The sequence below is a fragment of the Nyctibius grandis genome, chromosome 11 (assembly GCF_013368605.1).
Source record: "Nyctibius grandis isolate bNycGra1 chromosome 11, bNycGra1.pri, whole genome shotgun sequence".
In the NCBI taxonomy this organism is placed as follows: Eukaryota; Metazoa; Chordata; class Aves; order Nyctibiiformes; family Nyctibiidae; genus Nyctibius; species Nyctibius grandis.
In genome coordinates, this window is record NC_090668.1 from 1,830,872 (window position 1) to 1,852,665 (window position 21,794).

General features: G+C 59.6%; 1 protein-coding gene across 1 annotated transcript; it reads right to left on the minus strand.

Annotated features, from left to right (window-relative positions):
• Nucleotides 1–837: 837 nt before the first annotated feature.
• Nucleotides 838–21,330, minus strand: SP1 (Sp1 transcription factor). The gene is made up of 6 exons (XM_068410114.1): nt 21,227–21,330; nt 19,708–19,802; nt 17,599–19,081; nt 4,645–4,813; nt 3,553–3,752; nt 838–2,091 (listed from the first exon to the last, which is right to left on the minus strand). Exons 1-6 carry the CDS (start codon nt 21,231–21,233, stop codon nt 1,772–1,774), a joined length of 2,274 nt encoding a protein of 757 aa, XP_068266215.1. The 5' UTR covers nt 21,234–21,330; the 3' UTR covers nt 838–1,771.
• Between the last annotated feature and the right edge of the window lie 464 nt (nt 21,331–21,794).

The window sequence follows — 21,794 nt, forward strand, 5'->3', positions numbered from 1 at the left end:
GGGTGCCCCCTTCCCCCTTCCTGGGTCCCCCCTTTCCTGGGTGCCCCCTTCCCCTTCCTGGTTCCCCCCTTCCCCTTTCCTGGGTCCCCCCTTCCCTCTTCCCCCTTCCTGGTCCCCCCCTTCCCCTTTCCCCCTTCCTGGGTCCCCCCTTCCTGGTCCCTGCTTCCCCCTTCCTGGGTCCCCTTTTCTTGTGTCTCCCCCTTCCCCCTTCCTCGGTCCCCACTTCCCCCTTCCTGGGTCCCCCCTTGTGGGTCCCCCCTTCCTGGGTGCCCCCTTCCCAGTCCCCCCCTTCCCCCTTTCCTCCCTGTTTCCTGGAGCTGAGCAGGAAGAGGAGGGTGTGGGAGGAAGCACAGAGCAGCTCCGAGCCCTCCCGCTATTAAAACCCCAAAATGTTGTTTTTTCACCCCCAAACCCTCCCTATTTCCTTAATTTTATACCAGGAAGAGTCAGGAGCAGCGTCAAACCCCCCCGGGGTCCCCGTCCCCTGTGTCCCCTCACTGCCGGGGTGGCCCAGTGCCACCTCCCCCCACGCTGATTTTTTTCAGGATTATTATTATTCTTCTAAGACTGAAAAAAATTAAAATAAAATAAAAAATAAAAATAATTAAAAAATAAAATAAAATAAAATAAGAATTAAAATAAAAAATAATAAAAAAATAATAAAATAAAATAAAAAAAATAAAATAAAAAAATAAAATAAAAAAATTATATGAATAAAATAAAATAAAATAAATTAAAAAATAAAAAAAAAAAAAAAATAAAAAAAAATAAAATAAAAAATAAAATAAAATAAAGCTGTTTTCCCCCAGGAGCTGCCAAGGTGTGTCCCCCCTTGTCCCCCCCCAGGTGCAGGGTCCCAGCCCCTCACAAACCCTTTATGAATCAGCTCAGGATTAGAAAAGCTGGAGGGGAAAAAAAAACTTTGGAAAGAAAAAGTGTGGAAAATAAAGGTAAAAAATAAAAAATTTGGTGAAGGGCAGGGAGAGGGCGGCTGGATTTAGAAGGGAGGGGGGAGAAATTAAAGCAAAACCTCATCAAATAATTACAAAGAAATTAAAGAATCTAAAAGCAACGCGGACAAAGGGTTGGGGTGAGTTGTTTGGGTGTTTTTTTTGGGTTATTTTCCTTTTTTTTTTTGCTTTTTTCTTTGATGATGATGGAAAATGGAACGGGGCAGCTCAGGCACCCGGAGGGTCAAGATAAGGCATCAAAGAGACCAAGCCATGGTCGCAGCAACATCTCTCCTCTCTCAAACGAACACATTTTATATTTTTATATATATAATAATAATATAGAACCTTTTTTTTTCCTTTTTTTTTTTTCCTTTTTTTTTTTTGGTGTTTTTTTTTTCTTCTTGTCGATTTTTTTTGTTTGCTAAAAAGTTATTTCAATGATCATTATATTTTTTTTTTACCAAGGCATGACGGCGCCGAAGGCTAGCTAAGGAAGGGCTGATGGATCTGAGGGGAGGGGATGGGGGAGAAGAAGAAAAAAAACAATAATAAAATAATAATAATAATAAAGGTCAAGCCGAAATTAAAAAATATATATATATAGCTCTGGCCTTCGTGGGTGGTCACCGGGCCCCGGAGGTTGGGCTGCTCGAGGAGGGCTACGATCCCACGGACAGAGGAGCTGGGTTTTAGTGCTGGAGGGTGACACAAGGGACGTCCCGTCGCCCTCGGGGTGGCCAAACACCTCCTGGCTCCGTCTCCGCTCGCCTCCGGGCCCCCCCGTGTCACCCGGTGCCACCACGTCCCCGCGTCGCCCCTCAGAACCCGTTGCCACTGATGTTGATGGACTGGAGGTCGGCCACTTGCATGACGTTGATGCCGCTGCTGGCCAAGCGGGCGATGCCCTCGGGGCAGATGGCTTCCATGGCTACCATGTTGGCGGCGATGAGGGCCGAAGGGGTGGCGCCGCCGTTGCCCTCCGCCGAAGCCCCCGTGTCCATGGGGACGGCGGAGACGTTCATGGCCACGCTGTTGGCCGTGCCGCCCTTCTTGTTCTGGTGGGTTTTGATGTGCTTGGAGAGGTGGTCGCTGCGCATGAAGCGTTTGGGGCACTCCGGGCAGGCGAACTTCTTCTCCCCTGGAGGGAGGAAGGGAGAGAGAGGGCTCAGGGCAGAGGCTGGGCTAGTTGCCCCCCAGCCTGGGCTAGCGAGAGGGTGATGGACTGCAGGGGAAGCGGCACCCCGAGCCCTGACCTGTGTGCGTGCGCTTGTGAGGTAAAGAGGGCTCAGGGCAGAGGCTGGGCTAGTTGCCACCCAGCCTGGGCTAGCGAGAGGGTGACAGACCCCAGGGGAAGCAGCACCCCGTGCCCTTACAGAGGGAGAGAGGGCTCAGGGCAGAGGCTGGGCTAGTTGCCCCCCAGCCTGGGCTAGCAAGAGGGTGACAGACCCCAGGGGAAGCAGCACCCCGAGCCCTTACGGAGGGAGAGAGGGCTCAGGGCAGAGGCTGGGCTAGTTGCCCTCCAGCCTGGGCTAGTGAGAGGGTGACAGACCCCAGGGGAAGCAGCACCCCAAGCCCTGACCTGTGTGCGTGCGCTTGTGGAGGGAGAGAGGGCTCAGGGCAGAGGCTGGGCTAGTTGCCCCCCAGCCTGGGCTAGTGAGAGGGTAACAGACCCCAGGGGAAGCAGCACCCCGAGCCCTTACGGAGGGAGAGAGGGCTCAGGGCAGAGGCTGGGCTAGTTGCCCCCCAGCCTGGGCTAGCGAGAGGGTGACAGACCCCAGGGGAAGCGGCACCCCGAGCCCTGACCTGTGTGTGTGCGCTTGTGGAGGGAGAGAGGGCTCAGGGCTAGTTGCCCCCCAGCCTGGGCTAGCGAGAGGGTTACGGACCCCAGGGGAAGCGGCATCCCGGGCCCTTACCTATGTGTGTGCGCTTGTGGAGGTAAAGAGGGCTCAGGGCTAGTTGTCCCCCAGCTTGGGCTAGTGAGAGGGTGACAGACCCCAGGGGAAGCGGCATCTCGAGCCCTGACCTGTGTGCGTGCGCTTGTGGAGGGAGAGAGGGCTCAGGGCAGAGGCTGGGCTAGTTGTCCCCCAGCCCGGGCTAGCAAGAGGGTGACAGACCCCAGGGGAAGCGGCATCTCGAGCCCTGACCTGTGTGCGTGCGCTTGTGGAGGGAGAGAGGGCTCAGGGCAGAGGCTGGGCTAGTTGTCCCCCAGCCCGGGCCAGTGAGGGGGTGACAGACCCCAGGGGAAGCGGCATCCCGGGCCGTGACCTGTGTGCGTGCGCTTGTGGAGGGAGAGAGGGCTCAGGGCTAGTTGCCCCCCAGCCTGGGCTAGCAAGAGGGTGACAGACCCCAGGGGAAGCAGCACCCCGTGCCCTTATGGAGGGAGAGAGGGCTCAGGGCAGAGGCTGGGCTAGTTGCCCCCCAGCCCGGGCTAGTGAGAGGGTGACAGACCCCAGGGGAAGCGGCACCCCGAGCCCTGACCTGTGTGCGTGCGCTTGTGGAGGGAGAGAGGGCTCAGGGCAGAGGCTGGGCTAGTTGCCCCCCAGCCCGGGCTAGCGAGAGGGTGACGGACCCCAGGGGAAGCGGCCCCCCGAGCCCTCACCTGTGTGCGTGCGCTTGTGCCGCTGCAGCTCGTCGCTGCGGGTGAAGCGTTTCCCGCAGAGGACCCAGGTGCAGACGAAGGGTCTCTCCCCCGTGTGCCACCGCAGGTGAGCCCGCAGGTGCGAGGTTTTGCCGTACACCTTCCCGCAGCCCGGGATGTGGCAGATGTGCTGCTTTTTTTTACCTGGATCCCCAGAGCTCCTGAAAAAAAAGTCCGAGGGAAAAGAAAAATAAGAATTAAAAGAACCCTGAAAGCTCCAGCTGAGTGGAGGGAAGGAGCATGGAGCGCTGCAGGTTGGGGGAAGAGTGGTTAGAAAGAGCCCTGGGGATGCTGATCGCCAGCGGCTAAACGTGAGCCAGCAGCGTGCCCAGGTGGCCAATGGCTTCCTGGCCTCTATTAGGAATAGTGTAGCCAGTCGGTCTGGGGCAGGGATCGTCCCTCTGTACTCGGCACTGGTGAGGCCGCACCTTGAATCCTGTGTCCAGTTCTGGGCCCCGCACTTCAAGAGAGATGTTGAGGTGCTGGAGCGAGTGCAGAGGAGGGTGACCAAGGTGGGGAAGGGTCTGGAGGGTCTGACCTCCGAGGAACGGCTGAGGGAGCTGGGGGTGTTTAGCCTGGAGAAGAGGAGGCTCCGAGGTGACCTTAGCGCAGTCTACAACTACCTGAAGGGAGGGTGGAGCGGGGTGGGAGTCGGCCTCTTCTCCCAGGCAACCAGCGACAGGACAAGAGGACACAGCATCAAGCTTGGCCAGGGGAGGGTCAGGTTGGACATGAGGAAGCATTTCTTCTCAGCAAGGGTCATTAGACACTGGAAGGGGCTGCCCAGGGAGGTGGTGGAGTCAGTATCTCTGGAGGGGTTTGAGACAAGACTGGACATGGCACTTAGTGCCCTGGTCTAGTTGCCATGGTGGTGTCAGGGCCATGGTTGGACTCGATGGTCCCAGAGGGCTCTTCCAACCTCAGTGATTCTGGGATTCTGAGAATGGGGCCGGACAAGGCTCTTTTGGGGGTTTCAGCCTGCTCCTGGGGGTTTCATCCTGCTCCTGAGGGTTTCACCCTGCTCCTGGGGCATCGGCAGCAGAGCAGCCTCACCTTCCCTCGCTGTCCTTGCAGTAGGGGCAGGTACACGCTTCCCTCCGCACTTTCCGTCCCTGCTGGGGTTGCGGGTCCGGGCTGGTCTCTCCTTCCTCCACGGCCGCGGTCTCCTCTCCCAGCCCGTCTCCGCTCGTGCCGTGAAGACCCAGCTGAGCACCGTGGTCGCCTGGAAGGGGAAAAAAACCAAGAGGTGAGTGTGGGTTCTTCACCAGCGAAGCCTTGAGTGGAAGGAGGGAAGCGAGAGGAAGCCCCAGCCTTTCCCCACGGCAGCACAAAGGTCTCAGCTCGATTGAGCCGTAGGAAATTACTAATCCCAGCCTTCCCCCTCGGCTTTCCACGCGCTCCCATGTTCTCAAGCCCCACCAGCCCCACACCGAGCCGTCCCCAGAGCCCTGGGGCTCTCCCTGCCCTCCACAGCCCCCAGTAAAGCAGGAGGGATCCCCCCCCACCCCCCAGCTCTCCATTTTTGGGTCCAGAGGAGAGGTGAAGAGCGGCGTCTCGCAGGAAAAACAGCCCCGCTCCGTCGCTCCAGCCACCTGCCAACTATTCCAGCTATTTCAGCTTAACCCAGGGCAGAAAACAAGAGCAAAAATGTAAACCCAGCAGCGGTGGCCGGCTGGCGTCGGGGTCAGCGATAACACAAGCATGAAAACATCGCCGAGGGAAACACGGGCTTCTCCGACGCACACCTCACCCAAGTCCCTTTTCCCCCTTGTTTTTGGAGGCTCCTCAGGTTTGACCTCCTCGGGTGAAATCTGATGAAAGCAACAATCCAGGAGCGAATCTCCAGAGCAGACACAAACCCTCCTGCCAACCACATGGAAAAAAAAGGCGGCGATAAATCCCAGATCACTGAGGTTGGAAGAGCCCTCTGGGCTCATCGAGTCCAACCATGGCCCTGACACCACCATGGCAACTAGAGCAGGGCACTAAGTGCCATGGCCAGTCTTGTCTTAAACCCCTCCAGAGATGGGGACTCCACCACCTCCATGGGCAGCCCCTTCCAATGGCTAATGACCCTTTCTGTAAAGAAATTCTTCCTGATGTCCAACCTGACCCTCCCCTGGCCAAGCTTGAGGCTGTGTCCTCTTGTCCTGTCCCTGGTTGCCTGGGAGAAGAGGCCGACTCCCACTGCGCTACAACCTCCCTTCAGGTAGTTGTAGACTGCACTAAGGTCACCTCTGAGCCTCCTCTTCTCCAGGCTAAACCCCCCCAGCTCCCTCAGCCGTTCCTCGCAGGTCAGACCCTCCAGACCCTTCCCCACCTTGGTCGCCCTCCTCTGCACTCGCTCCAACCCCTCAACATCTCTCTTGAAGTGCGGGGCCCAGAACTGGACGCAGGATTCGAGATGCGGCCTCACCAGTGCCGAGTACAGAGGGACGATCCCTGCCCTGGTCCTGCTGGCCACACTAGTGCTGATACAAGCCAGGAAGCCATTGGCCACCTGGGCACGCTGCTGGCTCACATTCAGCCGCTGGCGATCAGCACCCCCAGGGCTCTCTCTAACCACTCTTCCCCAGCCTGTAGCGCTGCGGGGGGTTGGTGGGGCCCAAGTGTCAGACCCGGCCCTTGTCCTTGTTGAACCTCATGCCGTTGGTCTCGGCCCATCTACCCAACCTGCCCAGACCCCTCTGCAGACCCTTCCTACCCTCCAGCAGATCCACACTCCCACCCTTGGGGTCAGCTGCACATTTACTGCGGGTGAATAAAACGGGCTGGAAGAGCGTCGTCTTCGACAGCATCCATCAGGGAAGATATTATCGGCCCACTGGTTAATTATTGCGATTACAGAAAGGAGATAGATAATAACCCCCATCTCCACTTCACAAGGGTTTTATTTCCCTTCAAGCTCCGCCGCTTGGTTATTTTCCTGCTGAAAAGCCGGAGCGAGCGCGGAGACATCGGGCTGAGTAATCTCTTTTCAGCTGCAGTTAACACATGCCAACGGGTCCGACGGCAAATTTAGAGGCGAGACGCTTCTGCTGGATGGGCTGCAGCGTCCTTGGCTGGCCACGGGCTGCGATTCGAACCCAAAATCCACCTTTTTCCCACCAACTTCCTCACGAGCCAGGGTTGAGCTCGCTGCCGGAGCGTGGTGGTTGAACGCGGGGCTGAGATAAAACACGTGTGTGTGTCCCCAAGGAGCTCTGCTGCTCTTCCCAGAGATCCTCTGCCACTGCTGCGAGATGAGGTTGTGTTTTGGGGTGAGTCTTCCCCAAAAACACTTGTCTTGGGGCTTTCCTGATGCTCTTGATCAGCAGCTGCCCGGCTGGCTACTGTGAGGATGAGTTACCGGGAAGGATGGTGCCAACCAGCCCTGCCAAAGGCTGATGGGGACGTCAGGGTTCACTCACTCCATCTCCTCTTCTCACTACTTGGAAGCTGCTGCTTAAAATAAGGAGCACAAACATCCCAAAGTGGCCGTTTCCAGAGGTGTTGGATCCCAAAAAACCACCCCATGGTCCTGCTGCCGACATCCTCCAGAGCCGGGGCTGCAGGAACGACGACCACCTCCCTGGGATGGGGACCGAGATGCTGCCACCGGCAGTGGGATCACGGGAAGCCTTTGGAGAAGCTCTGCTGGGCCAAGGACCTTCAGCAAAGCCATGAAATTTGCTTTAAAAACCTGTTTTTTTGGGTAACTCCTTCTAGGCAGGAGGCAGCACAGCCACAAGGGCTGGAGGAGGATAAACTTCAGACTTACGCCGGCCCGAAACATCCATCAGGCTCTTGTCTTGTGTGGCTGGGAGGGTTTCACAACCCGGAGACAGCGAGGAGGGGCAATGCCAAGGGTTTCTGGCAGCAGGGAGCCCTCCCCATGCCCCGTTACCAGCAGGTGTCAGTGGTGCCCTGGGCAAAGCTCCGTCGAGGAGCCGGGACGGGGGCACACACTCAGGAAAGAACAAAAGCCACCAGGAACGGGCACCTGGTGACTCGGGGCATGGACCAAAAGCCACCAGGAACAGACACCTGGTGACTTGGGGCATGGGCCAAAAGCCACCAGGAACGGACCCCTGGTGACTTGGGGCGTGGGCCAAAAGCCACCAGGAACAGACACCTGGTGACTTGGGGCATGGGCCAAAAGCCACCAGGAACGGACCCCTGGTGACTTGGGGCGTGGGCCAAAAGCCACCAGGAACAGACCCCTGGTGACTTGGGGCATGGGCTAAAAGCCACCAGGAATGGACCCCTGGTGACTTGGGGCGTGGGCCAAAAGCCACCAGGAACAGACCCCTGGTGACTCGGGGCATGAGCCAAAAGCCACCAGGAATGGACACCTGGTGACTTGGGGCATGGGCCAAAAGCCACCAGGAATGGGCACCTGGTGACTTGGGGCATGGGCCAAAGGCCACCAGGAACGGGCACCTGGTGACTTGGGGCATGGGCCAAAAGCCACCAGGAATGGGCACCTGGTGACTTGGGGCATGGGCCAAAGGCCACCAGGAACGGGCACCTGGTGACTTGGGGCATGGGCCAAAAGCCACCAGGAATAGACCCCTGGTGACTTGGGGCATGGGCTAAAAGCCACCAGGAATGGACACCTGGTGACTCGGGGCATGGGCTAAAAGCCACCAGGAAAGGGCACCTGGTGACTCGGGGCATGGGCCAAAAGCCACCAGGAATGGGCACCTGGTGACTTGGGGCATGGGCCAAAGGCCACCAGGAACGGGCGCCTGGTGACTTGGGGCATGGGCCAAAAGCCACCAGGAATAGACCCCTGGTGACTTGGGGCATGGGCCAAAAGCCACCAGGAATGGGCACCTGGTGACTTGGGGCATGGGCCAAAAGCCACCAGGAATGGACACCTGGTGACTCGGGGCATGGGCTAAAAGCCACCAGGAACGGATACCTGCTTACTCGGGGCACGGGCCAGCTCGGGGCCGCGACGCCCGACAGCTCTGCGGTGGCATTGCCGGCGGTCGGCGCGGGATCTACGCGCGCAGACAGGTCACCTCCACACCTGGGCTTCCTCCAGCTCCGATTTCACTCCTCCGGGCCACGGCAGCATCGAGAAGAGCTTCACTCTCCCACGCGGGAGCACGCAAACAGGGAGGCTTGAAATGAGGGCTCTGCCCGCCAAACCTGCGGGGTCCGGAGCTGAGGACAGCGGTGGGCAAGGCCTTTGGCCCCGAAGACCGTGTAACCCTGCGGATGGTCCCCTCTGGTCTGCACCAGGGCAGGAGGAAACACTCGGCTGAATCACAGCCAGAAGATCAGAGAATCAGAGAATTATTTGGGTTGGAAGGGACCTTAAAGCCCATCTAGTCCCAACCCTCTGCCACGGGCAGGGACACCTTCCACCAGACCAGGTTGCTCCAAGCCCCGTCCAACCTGGCCTTGAACCCTGCCAGGGAGGGGGCAGCCACAGCTTCTCTGGGCAACCTGGGCCAGGGTCTCACCACCCTCACAGCAAACAATTTCTTCCCAATACCTCATCTCAATCTCCCCTCTTTCACTTTAAAACCATTCCCCCTTGTCCCATCACTCCATGCCCTTGTCAAAAGTCCCTCTCCAGCTTTCCTGTAGCCCCTTCAGGCGCTGGAAGGTGCTAGAAGGCCTCCCTGGAGCCTTCTCTTCTCCAGGCTGAACAGCCCCAGCTCTCTCAGCCTGTCTCCAGAGCAGAGGGGCTCCAGCCCTCTGAGCATCCTCGTGGCCTCCTCTGGACTCGCTCCAACAAGACGCTGCAAATAACACCCAGAACCGACACACTCAGACCAGTTCAGCCCCAGGACGGGGCTCCTACGCGGCAGAAGCATTAATAACCGGCGGTGGGTTGTGTCTGTCCTCACACTGGGACACCAAGGTGGAGAGGAATCCCAGAATCACTGAGGTTGGAAGAGCCCTCTGGGATCATCGAGTCCAACCATGGCCCTGACACCACCATGGCAACTAGACCAGGGCACTAAGTGCCATGGCCAGTCTTGTCTTAAATCCCTCCAGAGACGGTGACTCCACCACCTCCCTGGGCAGCCCCTTCCAGTGTCTAATGACCCTTGCTGAGAAGAAATGCTTCCTCATGTCCAACCTGACCCTCCCCTGGCCAAGCTTGAGGCTGTGTCCTCTTGTCCTGTCGCTGGTTGCCTGGGAGAAGAGGCCGACTCCCACCCCGCTACACCCTCCCTTCAGGTAGATGTAGACTGCACTAAGGTCACCTCTGAGCCTCCTCTTCTCCAGGCTAAACCCCCCCAGCTCCCTCATCTGCTCCTCGTAGGTCAGACCCTCCAGCCCCTTCATATATCGGTGGCCACCAAGTGACAGCGACCAGGCCCCTCCAAAGGGGCCACAATTTGGAGCCCCGATGGGAAATCTTGGCCGGGCCCTCCCGTTCCTCCTCAGCACCATCCCTGCGCTCCCCACAAAGTTTAGCAATTTTAGGACAAAACCTTCTCACTCATCCCCCCTCCAGCTCTTGCAACACATGTTTACAGTCTAAAACCAGCACCGAGGGAACCAGGGAGGGGATTTTTTTTAAGCTTTATAAGCCAACGACGACAGCTTGCGTTACAGGGCCAGATTAGAGATTTCCCCGTCGCGTCTGCGCCGTGGGGGGAGAGCTGTTGTAAAAAGGAAGGAGAAGACACATGCTCTGTCCCCAAAATACGCTTGGGAGGGGGAGAACCCAGCCCTGATGTCTTGGAACAGCTTCAATCATCCAACATGCAAAAGCCTCCGCGGCGTTTTATACTCTGTTGGCATGTCATATGGAGGGGGGGGGTAAAAAAACCCCAAATCCTCCTTCTGGTAATCTATGGCTCGCATCTAATTAAGGTATAAATAAATTATGGCAAGAGAAGACAGATCTTGTACGTACACGCTTCATCCTTCACGTATCAGGACGCGCCGAAGCCTCCAGAATATTGCAGCTTCAGGAGAAAGCTTGGCAGAGGGAGACCAGCTGCGTGATTTATGTTTATTATCTCCACCAATATAGATTAGTTCTAAGACTAAAGCTTTCACGGAGGCTGCCAAGGCCCCCCTGGTCCTCGCTCAGGTCATTGAAACGCTGAAAAAAATATATATTAATAGAGCAAGGAGGAGGATTTAATCCGTGGAGATCCCTGGGGAGCAAAGGAGTTGCCTGGGAAGAGACCCTGCGCCTGGCTCGCGGACCCGAGCTGGCTTCACCCTCCCCCAGCACGGGATGGGGGGACCGACCCCCGAGACCCCCCTCCAGAAGAGGGGGAGTCGTTTGCTGGCTCACACTAAAAAATAAAAGACCAAAGCACTCGAGTCTTGGCTTGTGGCTCCTCTCAAGACAAGGTGTTTCTTGTCTTCGGAGGAAAAAACCTCTTGGGTTTAGTCTTTTTATTTAGCAAACTAAATTGAGGTGAGAAATACCCCGTGGATAGAAGAGGAGAATTTTTAGCTCCACCCCAGCTGACCTCAGGAGAGGGGAAACAAGACACGATGTTCATTTCTAGGGAGGATCTGGGGGGAAAAGAAAAACCAAACCAACACGGTTTCTTGTGCAAACTCTACGACGCCGGCAGAGGAAGAGGAGGGTGAGTCGTCGCCAGGCAGAGCGGGGCACGTGCCACGAGCCGACGGCAGCTTCCAGACACGACGAAAAGAGGCAAGAAGAAAGTTTTAAGGCGAAAAGAGCTGCAAAAACCCAGTGGCCGCAGCCCCCCGGGGCTCCCCGAGCCTCTCGGCACATGTCCGCTCACGGCGGGTGAGACAGCGGACACACGCCTGAAAAAACAACCCCAAAATCCAATTTTTCCAGCTCACAACTCAAGTTCTCCCCGTTTCCTCCTCCTTTTTCTCTATTTTTTGGGCCAAAACACACCACCACCACGCTCTTATTCCAGCCAGGTCAACGACAATTAAGTCGCACTTGCTACACAAGGGAACAAAGTCAGTTCTGTAGCGCCGTTCCCTTGATTTTTATCTCGTTTGGTTTCCTCCCTAATTTGGAAAATGAGTTAATCTGCAGTAGGAAGTCATTTGGGTAAATTAGCCAAGCTCTGGCTTCATAATTCTGCAGGATTATGGACAGGGGAGCGGGGCCACGCGGCGCCCGGGCGCGTGAGATGGGGCAGTTTTGAAGCCCGACTGCAGCACGTTGACTAATTGTGTCTTAATCTGGAGCTTTAATGACTTGGGAAAAGCCACGCGGCGAGTTCTGCGATATCCTTTAATTGTTGGAGGTTTCTGTGCGTCAGAATAAATTACACTTCCTTTGGAAAAAAGAAATAAATAAGGATGGAGGCGTCGGGTCAAGAGCGAGGTGGGTTGTAAGGGGAGCCGGTGACGCAGAGGTGAGCTGGGAAGTCACCTCGTCCCATTTTCAAGACCCCTGATCCCCCCTCCAGGACCTAAATACCTTTGTCACGCCGCAAACCGACACGCAGATCTCCTTTGCCCCTTTTAATTCCAGTCTGGATTGCAGCAAACTGGGATGGAGCCTCTAGTCCTGCCAAAGCCTTCGCTGGGGGTGGCTCTGCCAGGGGAAACCAGCACCAGCACCCCGTAGCGCAGGCAGGTCCTACCAAACCACGCCAAAAAAACAAAGAAATCAGGTTAGTTAAATAAGAGAATGGAGGAAAATGCCCAGCTGAGATGGGGAAGGGATCCCCAAGGAGGAGGAGGATCGCCCAGGAGCACCCCCAGGAGCTGGGAAGCCCCCGCAGGCACTTCTCCCCACACCTCAACCCCTGGTTATCCCTCTCGTCCACCGCAGTCGAGGGGCTTTTGCCAAAAGCTCCCGTGTTTTTAATCCCATCCCTCTGCAGAAGGGAATTGGTGCCTGTATCACCCACGGCATCTAACCCAGACATCCTGGGACGGGGAGACAGCGTGAGCCTCCCCCAGTTGGGAGCCAGGGCTCTGGAAAGGAGCCATTGAAGCTACCCCCGAGTCCTCGGGGCCCAGGATCCTGCGAAGGGGCGATAAAGGCCCTGTTCCTCGGGCCAGGAGGCAGCAGGGGCTGAGGTGGGCACAGATAAAAGGAAAGGGATGATTAGGGCTCAGCGAGACGGTCTGGGGCCGGGCGAGGAAAGTCTTCGGTGAGGAGTCACGGGGTAGCGCAGCACCCAACCAGTCTGACCAGCACGGCTGCCAACCCCGCTCCCATTCCTGGGCGGCCGAGCCCCAGCCTTGAGGAAGAGGAGGAGGAGGAGGAGGGCTGCCCCATGGAGCCCACAACTTGACGTGCGGTGCAACCTCAGCGGGACGAGGCTGCGTGGCAATAACACAGGCTCTACACCAGGATCACTCCCTTTTCCCAAGTAGATCCCGGGGATCTCTTGGGATTCGTGTCATTTCTTCACTAAACCACCCTCTTTATGAGAGAGGTCAGCCAAGGGAGGCGGGAGGGGAGTTAAAGTCCAGCCCAGTTAGAGTTTAGAGAAGGAAATTTCACAATATAATTATTTTCTGACGTGATGTCATGAAACAAACAATTAGAGTACGTTAAGGAGGATCCTGTCAGGGCTTGCTGGCCCGGGACTGATTCCGATTTTCCCCTCCCCTCCGCAGCCGATGCCATGTGGATGTCTCATCAAGGCCCTGCTACAAAGCTTCCCTTAAAAACAGAAAACAGGAGACAATCAGCTCTTTGTGCCAGTGCCTCGACGGCTGGGAAGAGCCCTGTGAGAACAAAGTGGCGGTGGAGAGCTGGGGAGGCGTTTAGTAAAGAGATTTCAAAGGGTTACTTCCCCCATGAAGGGTTTTTTTTGCCTTTTAGAAGGATATCCTTGCTATGATTCCACCACGAGCCTCCAGTTTGACCACGAGCCTCCAGTTTGACCACGAGCCTCCAGTTTGACCATGAGCCTCCAGGACAGAGCCCCAAAAGGGAGCTCATCCTGCCCCAACACCCCCAGGCAGGGGCACGGCTGGGGGTGATGCATCTCCTGCACCTTCCCAGCTCCATCCTCCCCTGGAGTAAAACATCCTTTAAATCACACCACGAAGGCCCCGGGCTGAGGGGTTTAATTCCAGCGCTGACCTCACGGGAAGCCACGGGCGGACGCCTGTTTACCCAGCACATACCTCAGCCAGGCAGGGCTCGGTATCCCGAGGAGCTCCAAGCAGCAGGACTCTGCCAGGTACGTGGAGGGGGCAGAGCCACTTCGCTGGCAAAAGGGACACGGAGCTTAAATAAAAACTCCTTCTCCTCCTTCCTACAGCTCGGTCAAAAAGGGGAAGAGAAACCCCAACGGCGCCAACTTCTCGCAATCGTCCCCACGTCGCTCGCCACGAAGCCTCGTGCAGGACGTCCCCTCCCCGAGCACTGGGGTGACATTCAGGTGACGCTGCTCTCCGGGGTGACATTCGGGTGACGCTGCTCTCCGGGGTGAGGACCCCACTGAGGTGTCCCAGTGTTGCAACACCCACCTTGGCACTGCTACGCCCACAAAAGAGCACCCAAACCCTCTCTCCTCCATCCCGTGGGCAGTCCTGCTGGCATGGGGAGCGGTGGCACCCCAAACCCCCCGCGTGGGTTTTTGGGGTGATGCCAGCCGAGGAAATCCCCTCCCTGGCTCCCCGCCTGCCTTCCCCTCGCAGCAGAGCCGCCTGCCAGGCCTGTTTTCCCACATACCAGCACGTTACAGTCACAGACCTTCTCATGTCTCTGCACCGGGGCTAATTCACAGCCCATCTAACCCAGGAGGAGGAGGAGGAGGAAGCAGCCTGCAGACCACGCAGGATACCATCACCTAATTAATACAAACACAGACTGAGTGAATTTGCGCATAGCACCAGGCTCTGCCTCACATCCAGGAGCAAAAAATCTGATTTTAAAAGACCTTTTTCAGGTGTCATTTTCTCCAGGGGGATCTTTGCCCCCAGCCCTCACGAGGGGCTGAAAGCCACAGCCCAGAGGACCCCCCGTGCCCACGGACTCGCAGCGGGGTTCAGGAGGGGAGACACGAGCTCTTCGAAGTTCAGCTCCGGGAGATTCACAGGGAAGTGGTAGGAAATGAAGATGCTCAGAGGGCTGGAGCACCTCTGCTCTGGAGACAGGCTGAGAGAGCTGGGGCTGTTCAGCCTGGAGAAGAGAAGGCTCCAGGGAGACCTTCTAGCACCTTCCAGCACCTGAAGGGGCTACAGGAAAGCGGGAGAGGGGCTTTTGACAAGGGCATGGAGTGATGGGACGAGGGGGAATGGTTTTAAAGTGAAAGAGGGGAGATTGAGATGAGATATTGGGAAGAAATTGTTTGCTGTGAGGGTGGTGAGAGCCTGGCCCAGGTTGCCCAGAGAAGCTGTGGCTGCCCCCTCCCTGGCAGTGTTCAAGGCCAGGCTGGATGGGGCTTGGAGCAACCTGGGCTGGTGGAAGGTGTCCCTGCCCGTGGCAGGGGGTTGGGACGAGATGGGCTTTAAGGTCCCTCCCAACCCAAACCAGTCTGTGGTTCTATGAGACACACACCCAGCTCCCCAACCCCCCGCCACGCACCCCCTTCTCCCCACCACACCGTACCACGTGGCAAGACCAGCTGCCGCTCTCACCTCCCAACCAAACCTGGGTGAGGTTTTAGTTTCCATTCACCCCCCTCGGAAGCAGAGGAGCTTTTTCTGCTACCAGAACCCCCTCCTGGCTCTCAGCCTCGAGCAGAAAGCGAGCGCAGGACGTCCCCGCTCAGAGCGGGAGGGATCCACACTCGCACCCCCCCAGTGAGGCAGAGGATGGCTCAGCTACGAGGCCGTGGTGAGGATGGAGACGACGCACCCAGGGGGGCTCAGCACCCACCGGAGAGGGGCTGATTGAAGGTGGCAGGGGGACAAACGGACCCATCGCCACGTCTGAGGGACCCAGCTAGAGACAACCTCCTCCAGCCTGGAGTTAAACCACGCAAATTATGCGAATGGATCGGTGCTGGGAAGCTTTCAGTCCCGGCCGCAGCCTCTGCGCTCTCACCCTGGGCTCCAAACTCATGGTCCCATCGCGCTGGGTCCCCACAAGCTCTCTGAAAGCTGAACCTCGCTCTGGTTTTTCAAATGTAACAACATCAAAGCGTCGCCTGCACGTCACATCCGCGGAGGTGAGGAAGAGCGAGGAGGCCCTCGGCCGCGGTTCTCCAGCCGCCAGCGTCGGGCGGTGGATTCGTCACCGCGGATGGATTCGTCACCGCGGATCAAGGGCTAAAAGCTGCTGAGCTAAAAAAGGAGGAGAAGGAGAAGGAGGAGGAGGAGGAGGAGGAGTAGAGCGGGTTGGATGGGTGGTCTCTGGAGCCGTTCCTCCCTGCCCCACCTCCGAGGGCAGAGCCAGGCACACAAACACAGGAACTAGGAATCGCCCACGCGCTTCTCCAGCGCCTTCAAAACAAGGCTGGACTCGAGCGGCCTCGCGGGGATCCCACCGACCCCCCGAAGGCCAAAGGGACCCTCCACCACTTGGCATTGCCATGTCTTCAAGAGGCGACGCGCCACGGAGCTCTGGGTGCACAAAGGAGGGGGCTCGGGTCTCTGTGCTCAAGGGAAATCCCAAGGATCGGGGCTAATCCTGACTGTGGGTCTGTCCTAAACCCACAGCCGTCCGGGCAAGCTGAGCTGCTGGTAGCAACAGCCCCAAAATAATTCTGCAAAACAACCCCGGGAGAGCAGCCGCCTCCTCTCTCGCGAGAAGGAAGCACTGAGGTGGATTGAGCAACGCTGGGGTGGGTTTTTTTTGCTGCCTCTCAGCTGTGACTAAATCTAGCAACTGCCTTTTAGCCGGAGCCAGAACGGGGGGAAAAAAACCCAAAAAAACAAAGAAAAACAGTGGAAAACAAGCAGAGCTCCTCCTAGGTTTCTTCCACGGCGTTTCCTGGGGAAGCCCCGAGCTCACGGCCCGTGTCCACGCACGCCCCCTCCCCGGGAGCTTTTGGGGCTGCTCCTGGGGGGAGCCGAGCAGGGAGCTCTGCGCCAGCGGGGTGAGATCAGTGTCCCACCCCAGCGCCCAACGTGAGGCTAAATATACACTTAAAGAGCCCGTTCTTCCGCCCCTGCAAGGAAATTCCCCAGGGTTTTTTTTTGTTTGTTTGTTTTGCGGGGGGATTTCAGCTCTGCCTCAGTTTTATAAGGCTGTGACTCTTCTCTGTGGGCTCCCACGGCCCAGGAGCTGAGCTGGACTCAGCTCCGCTCCCCAACCCTGACCCGAGGCCCCCTCAGGGCAGGACAGCGGCCTCGCACAAAACCACGCTGCACCCTCCTCTCCTTCCCCATTCACAGGCTTCTCCTCTGCTTCTTTTCAGCCCAAGAAGAGTTAATTAGATCAGAAACTCCCCAAAATGACTTTCAGTGTTGTCTGGCGATCGGCAGAGGCTTAATACAGCATCACACAGACCCGTTTGGGTTGGGAAGGACCTTTAGGATCACCGAGTCCAACCCTTAACCCAGCACTGCCAAGGCCACCACTAGCCCATGGCCCTCAGCACCACATCTACACGGCTTTTAAATCCCCCCAGGGATGGGGACTCCACCACTGCCCTGGGCAGCCTGTTCCAACGCTTGACAACCCTTTGGGGGAAGAAATTGTCCCTGATCTCCAATCTAAACCTCCCCTGGGGCAACTTGAGGCCGTTTCCTCTTGTTCCTTGGGAGAAGAGACCGACCCCACCTCGCTACACCCTCCTTCCAGGCAGTTGTAGAGAGCGAGAAGGTCTCCCCTCAGCCTCCTTTTCTCCAGGCTAAACACCCCCAGGTCCCTCAGCTGCTCCTCACAAGCTCTCCAGACCCTTCTCCTTGTGCTCCAAATCCTTCACCACCTTCATTGCTCCTCTCCGGACTCGCTCCAGCACCTCAATGTCTTTCTTGCAGCGAGGGGCCCAACACTTCCTCCCCGGGGCCAGCAGAAGCACTGGCCCACTTGCCAACTCCATTTGGCATCGATCACCCTTAGCTCCAGCCTCGTCACGGCCACGCCAGCGCCCTGAACCCCCGACAGCGCGTGCAGCCAGGCGACGGACGTGGGGTTGTTTTTGATTTCCTCTGCTACAGAAAAGGAACCGAGACACAACAACTTACCGGCAGCGTTTGCTATGGCCAGCGGCAGCCCCTGCAGCTGATGCACCTGGATCCCAGACGCTCCCAAGGCACTGAGGTTAATAGTCTGGAGGCCTGGCACGGAGGAGAGCTGGGCAGCGTTCACCGTGACAGTGCCGCTGGGGAGGGAGGCGATGGGGGTGAGCGTGGTGCTGGTGCTGCCCGTTTGGCCCAGCGATACTCCCTGCATGGGGGCCAAGGTGATTGTCTGGGCCTGAGGGTTTTGAACTTGAAGGTTTTGGAGCTGGATGGTCTGCCAGCTCACCTGCCCGTTGGGACCCACCGTAGGCGTTCGGATGATGATGGGCCCGGAGTTGGGGACAGCTTGGAGCTGCAGGTTCTGCAAGGCGTCTTGGGAGATGGCTTGAGTGGTGAAGGTCTGGCCAGAGAGCGGGGTGGTCTGGAGGGTTTGGATCGTCTGCCCTCCTTGGACTAACTGTGGCTGGATCAGGATCTGCTGCTGTGATTGCTGACTCTGATCCCCCTCTTTCTGCTGCCCCGACTGCAAAGCCACGCCAGAAACTTGGCTCTGCAGAGAGTCCGAGCTCTGGACGCCGCTGACCCTCTGAGGCGTCTGCGCCTGGACGTTCGTACCCACCGTGGCGCTGGTGGAAAAATTCATGATGCCCATGTTACTGGTGGCGGTGGTGGTGGTGGAGTAGCTGTTGGCGTTGGTAAAAAAGGCGCCGGAACTGGCGTGAGACGTGGTGGTGTTGGTGGAACTGATGGCAGCACCCGAGGTGGCCGGCTGAGAGCTGCTGTCCGGGGAGCCGGAGCCGCTCAGCGTGACCGTCTGGGTGGTGGGAGCCAAGCTGGCGGCCACGCTGTTGACGGGCAGCAAAGTGATGTTGCCATTCAGAGCCACGGGGACGTTGGCCACGTACTGGGTTTGCCCCGAGAGGCTGTTGTTGGCCAAACCCACGCCCTGGATGGGGACGGCCTGCTGCAGCAGGTTGGGCATGGCGATGAGGTTACTCGTCCCCGCTCGGCTCGTGATGATCTGCTGGTTCGTGCCGGGGATGATCTGGAGCTGGCCAGAAGCATCCTGCTGCACGTTGACTTGGGCAGGGGTGGTGGCAAACTGGAGCTGCTGCCCGTCGATGGTTTGGAACTGGGGAATGACCTGGTACTGGATGTTCGGGATAACCCCCGGCAGGCCCGTGAGCACCTGCTGGTTCTGCAGGCTGGATGTGGTGGTCACCACGTACGGCCCCGTGCTCACGGGCCGGCTTTTGGAGGCGTCTCCGCCGTTGCTGCCCTGGTCCTTGGAGGCCGTCGGCGTGCTGGAGCCGGTGGAAATGATTTGCCAGCCGTTGGAGGACTGGGCGATCTGAGTGGCGGCGGCCGTGAGGTCCAGCTCGCCGCTCCCGCCTTGCTGGCCCTGGGAGCTGTTGGAGTTCTCGTTGGGAGACTCGATCCTGCTGCAGGTGGCTGCCAGCAGAGCCAGCGGGGAAGGCTGCGACTCCTGGGGAAGGAGAGGAGGAGTTCAGGAAGCGGGAGGCGGCCCCGTAGGCAGGCCAAGAATAAATAAAAAAAAAAAAAAAAAGAGGGGGGAAGAAAAAAAAAATTACAGCAGGGAGGAGCGTACTTGGAAAAGATAAACACTCCTTCCTGAGAAAACCCACCCACAGCCGGAAAAATACAACTGCCAGACACAGGGCTGTCAGGCCGGGACAGACTGATCCCACAGGGAAAAACCCTCCGGGAGTGAGGAAAGGGGAGGGAGGCTGTATGTAAAAAGCAAACAGAGATGCCTCCTCCACCCCAATGCGGGCAAATCACCCCCGCAGGAGAACAACTCTGGGGAAGTACAGTCATTTCTGGGCACCTCGACCTGGAGTAGGGCCAGTCGGGGCTGCGGTGTTTACTGGGAGCAGGGGAACCGTGATGTTTTCGAGGGCACGGGGCGGAGGGGAAGCCACGGGTCGGCGCTTGGCAGCGTGACGCTCCCCCGGCGCGCGCTCGCCCTCCTCTTCCTCTCCGCGGGGGCAGAGGAGCCGGCGTAACGCTCGGCTGGGCCAAACAAACACCTCGGCCCCGGCCCTGGACTTTGCCACGGGGGCCAGCGGGTTCCTCCCGCCCCGCACTCACCTGGCTCTCGCCACCGCCTGCGCTGCTGTTACTGCTGGCATCTCCTTCGCCCTTCTCAGGCTTCACTGTCGCGATCTCTTCGGGGCTCTCTTGGTCTGCGCGGGCGGGAAACGACAGCGGGAGTTAAAAGATATTTTTGGGCAGGAGAAAGGGATCAGGAGCGCGAGGACAGGCAGGAGGGCTGGGCAGAGATGGGGGGCACGGCACGCTGGCTGCCTGGGGGGGACCGTGTGCTGCCGGGGGGCCGGCGCGGAGGGACTGGGAACCAGAGGGAGCTGCCAAAGGGGAGCTGGCAGCGGGACAGGGGGAGGAGGACCCGGCCCAGCTCCAGGCCCCAGCTCCTCCCCACCCGCTCGGGGACACTCCCTGGCCCCCGTCGAGTTCCTCCCCGGGCCTCCCCTTGTCCCTTCCCCGCACACCTCTGGCCCCTCCACGGATCCACCCCGCAGGCTCCCCCCCTGCCTGCCCTGCCCACGGGATTCCCTGCTGCCGATCCAGCCCACGGGGCTCCCCAGGGATACCCCGGCCAGCACCCCCCCTGTGACCCCACCACACAGGCGTCCTGCTGCCCCCAAATCTCCTCCTCTCAGGAGCCTCCACATCCCCCTCTGCTGTAACACCCCCCCCAGGACTTGAGGCTTGTGCCCCCCACCCCATCCCACCCCCCCAGCAGCCCTCACCAGGGTCCCTCCAACCCTCAGCATCGCTTCCATGGACCCCCCACACCCCAACACCACCAGCAGGTCCCCCCACCCACAAAGCCCCCACCCCACGGCTCCCCCCACCCACAAAGCCCCCACCCCACAGCCCCCCCCTCACCCACAGGGCCCCCACCCCACAGTCCCCCCTACCCACAGGGCCCCCGCACCCACAGGGCCCCCACCCCACGGCTCCCCCCTACCCCACAGCTCCCCCCCACCCCATGGCTCCCCTCCCAGCCCCCCCCCTTCCCCTACACGCATCCGCCCCCGCACGGCGCCTTCCTCGGGCCGGGGGGGGGGTGTGTGTGTGTGAACCGCCCCCCCCCCGCCCCGTCCCTGCTCTCACAGCCGCCCCCCTCCAGGCCTACACCCCCCCCCCCCTCCCCGAAAAAACCCTCCTCCCCCGGCCCGATCCCCCGCGATCCTCCCTCACGCCCCCGCCCCGCCAGTGCCCCCCCCCGCCCCGATTACTGGAGCCTCCCCCATCATCCCCCCCCCCCCCCCCCCCCCGCCGCCGCCGCCGCCCCCTCCTCCGCTCCCAGCCCGGCCCGCGGCCCGACCCGACCGCCGGGTCCCTCCCCCGAGGCCTTCCCCCTCCCCCGGGTCCCTCCCCCCCCCCTTCTCCTCCTCCTCGGCTCGGCTCAGCGAAGGCCCGGCCCGGCGGGGCCCGGCCCGGCGTGGGGCGGAGCCGCTTCTGGCCCCTCCGAGCGGGCGGGCGCCCGTCGCCTGCGTGTGTGCTCGAGCCGCCCGTGCGCCCCTCACCACCCACCCCACCACCGCCCGCCCCCCCCCCGCCGGCACGGTGGGCCCGTCCTTACCGCTCATGGTGGCCCGTAGGGGGGCGAGCCCAAGCGGCGGCGGGGCGGGGGGGAGGAGGGGCGGGCGGGCCCGGCTCGCTGACGAGGCGGCCTAACCCCGCCGGTGACCGCCAAGGGGCTGCCGAGGGAGGGAGCGGCGCGCCGCGGCCCCGGCCCCGCGGCCCGCCCCTCCGCCTCCTCCACCAATGAGGCGCCGCCTCAGCCAGGCGAGTGACAAGTAGCGCGGCCAATAAGAAGCGAGGGCGGGCCGGCGGAGGGGGGAGGGAGGCGGGGGCGCACCGCCCCCGCTGCCCCGCCCAATGGGGGAGGGGGAGCGCCGCGGGCGGTGGCCAATGGGGGAGCGGGGAGGGCTGGCTGCCGCGGGGGCCAATCGGCGCCCGCGCGGGCTCGCAGGGAGACCCCGTATGGGAGCGGCCGCGGCGGCGTGGGCCGCGGCGTGATGGGCAGGCGGCGCCGCCAATGGGCGAGGGGAGGCGGGGCGGAGGGGTGAATGGCAAGCGGGGGCATCCAACCGGCCGCGCGGTTCGCGGCGCAGGGGGAAGGCGGGCTGGCGCACTGACGGGCGCGC

What these genes read in the sequence shown, in the direction of transcription:
- SP1 (XM_068410114.1), bottom strand. An exon ending in CAGGCGGTGGCGAGAGCCAG is followed by an intron (nt 19,082 to 19,707) that starts GTGAGTGCGGGG and finishes CTCCTTCCCCAG; the next exon opens with GAGTCGCAGCCTTCCCCGCT. An exon ending in GCACAAGCGCACGCACACAG is followed by an intron (nt 2,092 to 3,552) that starts GTGAGGGCTCGG and finishes TCCTCCCTCCAG; the next exon opens with GGGAGAAGAAGTTCGCCTGC.